Genomic DNA, 8,085 nt, shown 5'->3' on the forward strand with positions numbered 1-8,085 from the left:
TTCATTCAAGAAAAATTTTACAACCTGCTCCTTCGTTTTATTCAGTCAATAGGGTCAAAATCGAGAATCAATTTAACCCCATTAGTTATTAGGAAATCCAATGAGAGTTCTGGAAAAAAAGATTTATTAAACCAAGTTCTACAAGGTAACTAGCTTTTCAGGTTCAGATTTGCTGAGCCTCGCCTTTAGCAGTGATCATGTGACCAACACCCCGGAATTTTAGATATGTGACCAGATTTGCAGGGACCCTGGAACATTGTTTTCTCTGGGAAAGGTATTTTTTTGCAATTCTATTGAGCAATATGTGAGTGTTCCAGTGAGACTATTAGCATAACTTTATGTGTCCATTGTAAGAAATGTTACAAGCCGGAGGAAGCATAAATTCTGAGGAAAAGTTAATGGTGTTGCAAATTATTACTTTCATTATTATCATCTACTGTTACAAGTAAAAAAGACATATATAATGCAATTGCACAATATTCTGCTGTAAAAATAAGCACAGTTGATATTATGTCATCAAGTGAACTCGCCACATTCTTACTTACTACAGGATGTTCCCTATAGCTGGTTATGAAGTGACATATTATTTTGTTACATGAAAAATGATTTATTTCTGAACACCTGTAGTGCGTGTCTTGGTATTAAAATATTACCTAAACATTGTGAATGCTTGAGGCAGACATACTGTTACAATTATTGGACATGTAATTTGTATGATTGGTCTGTAGTAACCTTAAACACATTTTACTTCATGGGAAATATGCTTCTTCTATTTCCCCGCACGTGCTGATGGTTTGAAGTCTGTAAGCTCTCAGATGAATAGCTGGAATTTCTAGAGTTCAATTTAGAAGCAGCAATGCCTTTTTGTAGGCCAGGATAGTTCTTTTCAGTGTACTATGGAAAAATACAGTATTGCCTATCACAGTTATGTACACTGCTGAGAACAGGGTCACTGGGGACCCAGGAGGGGAAAGAAGACCTTAACATGACCTTAAGCTGCTGTCCATCCTGGGCCTGTCCTGGGACATCCAACCTAGCCAGTGATGCTTTGATTTCCAGCTGAACTTTAGATGAACCTAAGCCTGGGGGAAGAATCCTGTAGGACAGGACAGCCAAGAGGAGATCCTGGGACAGGTCATCAACTTGGGTAAATATTGAAGTAGGCCATCGAAAAACTGGACTAAAATAAAGCTGTCAGGGAACGGTAAACTGAGAACAAAATGGGCAGAAGGGAGAGAAAGGGCATTTACACTGGCTCCAATTCCTAAGAGCACCTGAACAAAAACAAGGTGAGGAGTACAGAAAAAGGTCACTTGTAGGACATCTTCTCACAGAAATGTATCCACATAAAAAAATACTTATGTGTAATTACCAAATCATAAAAGAAATCAATTTTTAATTTAAACAGCAAAGAGCAGTAGAGCTGATTTCCTAAAGGGGTTAAGATTTTCACTTTGACAAACGGATGTTCACTTTGCAAAATTAATGTTTATTAGGCTTAGCAAAAAAAAAAAATGGGCTCACTTTAATTGGCTAATCATGTACTAGCAAAAACAAAAAGTTTTTATTTTAATTTCTCTCCCACATGATTGGGTCTTCAAACGGAACACAAATTCACCTTTTTTATTCTCATTTACTTTCCAGAGTGAACATACAAATGTCAAAGTGAACATTCACTTCTGTAAGTGAACGGCTTCTATTTCTTTAGTACCGCTACCCCAGTTTCTAAGTAAAAAACATATAGTACTGCACCAAGTGCTTTATCAAGTGTTACCATAAAATATAATTTATATAAGATCACTGTGAAATATGTGGATGTAGTCAAAGTGACGGGGGTGACTAGTCACCAGAGGCAGTATCCTCTGTTTCTAATTGACAACAATGGTTTCGTCCATATCTCTTCTAGTTCCATATAACAGCCAGAGGACTGTTGCCAAACTCCAGCCTGCCTCCAGCATCAGAATTCATGTGTAGTCTGAATTATTGCTGTGGGCAACATACTTTTTTTGGTTGAGTATTTTTAGTGCTATTAAATCATTTTACTATGTTTTCTTTAACCACTCGAGGACCGGCATGTTAATAAAGCCCACCTCCTATTCAGGCCATTTTTCTGTGTTTACTACTGTGATACTTTGACTGACAATTACTCATGAAACTCTATAGTCCCATGAATTCTGTATCTTTTTTTAGGTGGAATGTATTACCCACTGGGATTCTCTCTCTCTCTCTCTCTCTCTCTCTTTTTTTTTCTTTCCCCCACTCAGAGAAAAAAGCAAAAAAGGTGAGGGAAAAAGGTTTCCCTTACTTTCTGTCATAAAACATAGCAAATAAAAATGTCAGGGCATAACCAAAACCCCTGAAATGACTCTTTAACAGAAGGTAAGTAATCTAATTTTTAGAAAATGAAGAAACATGCTGGTAACCAGGGGGTTAAAACACAGAGCTTGGTAATGGTGCACTAGATTGAGGGGGAGTCATCAAGTGGAGCAGACGGAATCTGGCGCAGTTGCCCATGGCAACCAGTCAGCTTCTCTCTTTCATTCTCAAAGCTTAACTGAACAAACTGAAAAGGGTAGCTGATTGGTTACTATGGGCAACTGCTCGAGATTTTGTCTGCACCAGTTTTGATAAATCTGCCCCCATTAAATGTACAGGAGGGAGGAGGTGAAGGGGTTAAATGGAGGAGCTTATCAGACTCATAACTACAATCAGTTAAACTAAACTGACCTAGTGACCAAGCATATTTTAAGAAAGGATGATAGATAGATAGATAGATAGATAGATAGATAGATAGATAGATAGATAGATAGATAGATAGATAGATAGAATATGATAAGAGAGAGAGAGCAAGAGAGGGATAGATAGATAGATAGATAGATAGATAGATAGATAGATAGATAGATAGATAGATAGATAGATAGATAGAATTTTGCGATCATTGCTACAAACAGAGATTCAGATGGTAGATCCTGTAAACAGCCATGACCAACTTTTAAAGCGTGCCACTTGAATATCAAAGATTCCAGGCAGGATGAAAGAGTATTTGCAGTTTGCAAGCACCAAACTCCCATCCTGTCTCCGGGGTGTGAGTACTGGAATATAAATAAATGTTCAGAGGAACTCTCTTTTCACTTTTAAATTGTAGCCATGCATGCTTTTGTTGTGTGGAGGATCAGACAGAAACACGAAGACTTCCCTTTGTAGACTCGGTATCCTTGTGTCTTAACCGGGGTTATTTATCATGGAAGGAGGTGATGAACGAGTAAGTGACTAATAATGATTGGTGACAAGCCATTCCGTTCCGAACCCTTCAAATAAACATTACTAATCTGAAATGGAGTAACAATTCCAAGCCATAAAATCGTCTCCATTAGCAGACCGGCCACAATGAGACGATTCCACCTCTTTACCTTTTACAATGTTTCATTGATTTAAACACTTAGCATAGATCATCATTTACCAAGCGTATTTCTTGGAGAAAACAAGGCAAACTAGGACTTCTAAAGTGAGGTAGATTTATTTCTAAAAGGTGAAAACATCAAAAATAACATTAGAAATTTAGTTTCACATAAGTAAAAGGAGAATGTATTTTTTACTGCAAAAAAAAGCAAAAACGTTTTTTGAACAAGTTTCTTATAACTGGCAAACAGCATCCTGAAAGGAGCACTTTTAGTACATATGGTACATACCAGACTAGGCAATCGAGATTATCATTTTGGTTTTTAACACATTCTTTACGGTCTACAGGCACTGGTTTTGTAATTAGACAAAATTATCTTGGAAGAAATTGATTCTAAAGGCAGTCATACAAGTAGCGATTTTTGATCGATCTAGGTCTGAGCGAACGCAAACAAGCGATCGACCATTGATTGAAAATACCGTACGATGCAATACACACGATATTTGTTGGTCGACTGAAAATATCAATTGAAAATTTGATGGCTTAAAAACAGTCTCTATTATGATTGATTCTCTGGCACACACACACACACATATTTGAGCAATCAGAAAGTGATCGACGAAATTCCTTTGAAAATCGATCAAGCGGTCTCTAAATTCAAGGAATGGAGGGTCTTTGTGATTTTTTTAATTCGATTTGATTGGTTTAGTCCAATCAAAGGATTCATTTAATTATATCAATACTATATGGTCACCATGAAATACATCTCATTCATTTATGGAGTGACAACGTTTGTGAAAACTCTCCCATGGCTGGGATCTGGAAGAAACACTTGACATATCTACATAAATCAAACTCATTGTGGTGGACAGACCAGCAACCAAATGGAGATGCCTTCAAGTGCAGCTCCTGTGACATCATAGGGTTTCCCTGAGAGAACCTGACCAGCTCCCTTTGTTCAGTGGATTTAGTACAATCGAGTTGCAAAATGTTCCTGTATATAAATAAGGAGTTTTTTTGTAGCACAAAATAGACTATTTACACCCTCTGCATAAAAAATCATTTTTATCCAGTAAGATCTGTCCATTGGCAGTCCCTTACATAGAGTTCGGTGAGGTATCAGGAGAGGTGGACAGGTCTGATGCCTCGCTGCTCTCCTTTAATGAGCCCTTGGTGACCCCAGTGGTAAAGCCTTCCTTCTCTCTCTTCTTCTGCTTCATTCTCCGATTCTGAAACCAGATTTTCACCTGAGTCTCGTTTAGTTCCAGTGTGGCAGCGATTTCCACCCGCCTGGCCCGGGTCAGGTACTTGTTAAAGTGGAACTCCTTCTCCAGCTCTGTTAGCTGCTTGGTGGTGAAGTTGGTCCTCATGCTGTTCTGTTGTGAGGTTAGTCCATAATCCGCTGGTTTGGCTGTTACAGAAAACAAATTGTCATTAGTTCCGAATGCCAGTAGGGCCATCACGATTTCAATAAAGATATTGGCTAGATATCGATATTGACTATGTAAAAGTCTTCTCAATGGCAAGGATGGATCTACGCTACAGTTAAATCTGTACTAAGAGATATATGGGAGCTGCCATTGCTGAGCACCTTCTAAAAATGCCAGTTCCCTGGCTGGCACTGCCATCAACACTTTGAGTCACTGCCCTGGAACAAGCAATGCCCTAGTCTGCCCTTTTTTTTTAGGTCAACGACGCCAAAAAGTATTGAGGTAATTGGATCAGTGCTAACAACCAGCCAACTAGCATTTTCAAAAGGAGAGTTCATTAATTGCAGCCTACATGTTTCCCCAGTATCTGTCCTTTAAATACACTCCCTTTCCAAGCTATTCACTTTTATATATCATAGTCATATGGCTACAACCTTTTACAAGACCGGTTGTTGGAGTGGATGAGAGCAGAAATTATGGGAGCAATTCATGTGAAAGCTGCGAGGTTCCAATATAACACCATATGTGAGCAAAATGATATAAAAAGGAACTCGTGAATATGAATCAAATGAAATATGTGTATGTGCTATTTACAAATTGGTTTTGACCGACAATGCTAATATATATATATATATTCATATATATATTAAGGTATGGTATGATAGATAGATAGATAGATAGATAGATAGATAGATAGATAGATAGATAGATAGATAGATAGATAGATAGATGAAATGAAATATGGCAAAGGTTTATGATAGGTAAACAGTGAGCTGAGTAAGGATTACAGCCATCAAGCAAGATGGATGAGCTCCTAATGATCCTCACCCACTCTTACTAACACTTGTTAAACTTGAGGCCTATGAGGCAGGGGTAATAATAAGTCATAGCTCATACTCACTGGTCTTTGGCGGATTCCTCTTCACTTTCATCCAGTCGAAGGTCGGGTTGGATGCTGCCTGCTCAGGCTGGCAGGAGAGGTTCTTGTCCTCATGCAATAGGGGCGAATGGTTGGGGTAGCTCTGTAGCAAGGCTTGGTGCTCCTGGCCATAGGAGTGCTGCTGGAAATGCACTGCTCCTGGCACTGCTCCGCAGTACCCTTCTGATAGAGAGCCAGTGTTTGAGGCTGTGCTGGCAGGATAAGGCTGATTCTGAAAATAAGCTCCTTCTGCTTCTTGGCTGACATAGACTTGGTGCCCATATCCTTGGTTGCAAGGCTGTGATGTGTAACTGGGTATGGAGCTGGCATAGGCTAAATTTGCGCTGGAGGGATGATGGTGATGATAGCTGTGGTTCTGCTGGTGAAACTGGTTGGAGACTGGGCCAGATCCCCCTACAACAAAACGTCCATCACCGTTATAAATGTCACTGGTACCCGGGCACGCTGGATAGGTTGGTGTCCCTTGATCTAAATGGTGGTATCCTCTGGGTGAGTAGGCACTAGTCCCACGGTTACAAATTGCATAGTCCAAAAAGGAGCCCATTCTGGTATTGTCCATCTGCCAGAGATGGAGGAGGGTCAACCTGTTTCGAGGGATTTCTCCTGCCCTACAACCTTTAGGTAGTATGTCAAAGCTGTAAACTTCCATCCATAGATTGCCAGGCTTCAAACCCTCTGTCTCTCACAGGGAAGACACGTGATTCTCAGGGGACCAATGGCTGAGGACCTCCTGAAGCTTGTCAGATATCTGAGCCCATCCATCATGGCCCATGACATTTGCATGACAAAGAAACTTCAATCAAACCCGGCCCATCAATCTGATAACGACACTTTAGCGTCAGAATCTTTCTTCAGAGCCTCCAAAGGAAAACTTGGATTTATTCAGGACTTTTTAAGTGTTAAAAGACCTCAAGCAAAAGGGGGAGAAAAAAAAGAGATGTGGCAAATTGGATGAGAACTTTGTTTTAATCGAAAGAGCCTTTCTTTCTCCTCCTGATTCTCCATCTGGCAGTTTTAAAGGGATCAGCCTTGCAATTTGTTTTTTTGTTGTTGTTTTTGTGTTAATTTTCTATTACTGTTCTTCTGTAACAAATAAATAAAATGCACATGGTCGTTCTAAAGGAGCAGAAATGGAATTAACTTATATTCCAGAGCTGAAAACAATTTATAAGATTGTGTGCAAAAAAAGAAAAGAAGCCCACCACGTCCATACAATAAGGGATTGTCCTGCTGGTTAGCATGGCCGTAGGGGTGTCTATGATCCATAAATCCACTTTTCGGATGCCTTGTCTCCACTCACAAAAACACACCAGTCTAGCAACTAAAACCAACAAATTGTAGATAATCCTTCATCTTGAATTACTCTGGTGTCCCCTTCCCTAGCCCACTGGGTTGGTGGCGGTGAAGTGTCTCCTCTCCTCTTGTGTCTTTGTTAAAGGGTTAGGATTGGGAAATAAGTCTCTCCCACTCAGTTCTCGTGTTAAAAGGAAACAGTTAGGTAAGCAACATTTATTTACTTGTTACAAGATGGGAGACAACAGCATCTAACAATATGACGCCCACCCTCATTTGTAATACATGTCAAGAAGCTGCACCAAGACCCCGAGTCTGGGGACAGGAGTTCATGGACAACTCTGCTTGCACCTAAATCTCTTTTAATGAACAATTTGTACAAAGCTGGGTTATAGATCCCCCAGGATCCCTGTGCTAAACCCTCCATGTGTTATATTTATGTTGTCAAATTATTTTTACAGAGGTAAAGGACCACACCACACTTTTTTTTAAATGGAAATGTATTATTTGCCATCTATTAGAAAATATGACATCACAGGGATGTAGAGGATACAAGAGTGGGTGGTATTGGGTCAGTGCCGCAAGGAAGAATACCCATTTCACATATCTCATTAATGTTCCGGCTGAGGTTGTTTAAGGGCACTTTATTTGATTTGGATTTTAAATCAGTTATTTATTTTCTTTAGCCGGTGTAATTCAATCTATTTACGTGGCTCCAAATGATCCTCTGATTACACGGGACACGAATTGTGTTCTATATACATGATGTTGGTTTATAGCCATTGAAACAAAGATCTGCACTGGGCTGTGTACAGTCAGGGTGTATTTTAGATTACCATTCAGTGTAATGTATGAAAACGTTACAGATCTATTCAATCTTCTTGCTTTTATTTTATAATGATATGTCTAATGAATTGCGAGTCTTTCCTGTAATGAAATGTATGTTATCTTCACATCACATGCTGCGATTTTGTGCCACCAGCTGTGAGGAATACAACATTGCCATTTCAGTCTTTATTTGT

At 39.4% G+C, this 8,085-nt stretch overlaps 1 protein-coding gene across 1 annotated transcript; it reads right to left on the minus strand.

Moving 5' to 3' along the window:
* Positions 1–4,497: 4,497 nt before the first annotated feature.
* Positions 4,498–6,329, minus strand: HOXB1 (homeobox B1). The gene is made up of 2 exons (XM_018565972.1): positions 5,732–6,329; positions 4,498–4,811 (listed from the first exon to the last, which is right to left on the minus strand). The coding sequence occupies exons 1-2, from the start codon at positions 6,327–6,329 to the stop codon at positions 4,498–4,500; spliced, it is 912 nt and encodes a 303-aa protein (XP_018421474.1).
* Positions 6,330–8,085: the final 1,756 nt, after the last annotated feature.

This window comes from Nanorana parkeri, unplaced genomic scaffold (genome assembly GCF_000935625.1).
Source record: "Nanorana parkeri isolate BGI_ZX_2015 unplaced genomic scaffold, ASM93562v1 scaffold905, whole genome shotgun sequence".
NCBI lineage: Eukaryota > Metazoa > Chordata > Amphibia > Anura > Dicroglossidae > Nanorana > Nanorana parkeri.

Excerpts from the sequence above, each read along its gene's own strand:
- HOXB1 (XM_018565972.1), bottom strand. The coding sequence starts at position 6,329 with ATGGACAATACCAGAATGGGCTCCTTTTTGGACTATGCAATTTGTAAC. Across the intron at positions 4,812-5,731 it reads GAGGAATCCGCCAAAGACCA|CCAAACCAGCGGATTATGGA; the intron begins GTGAGTATGAGC and ends TTTCTGTAACAG.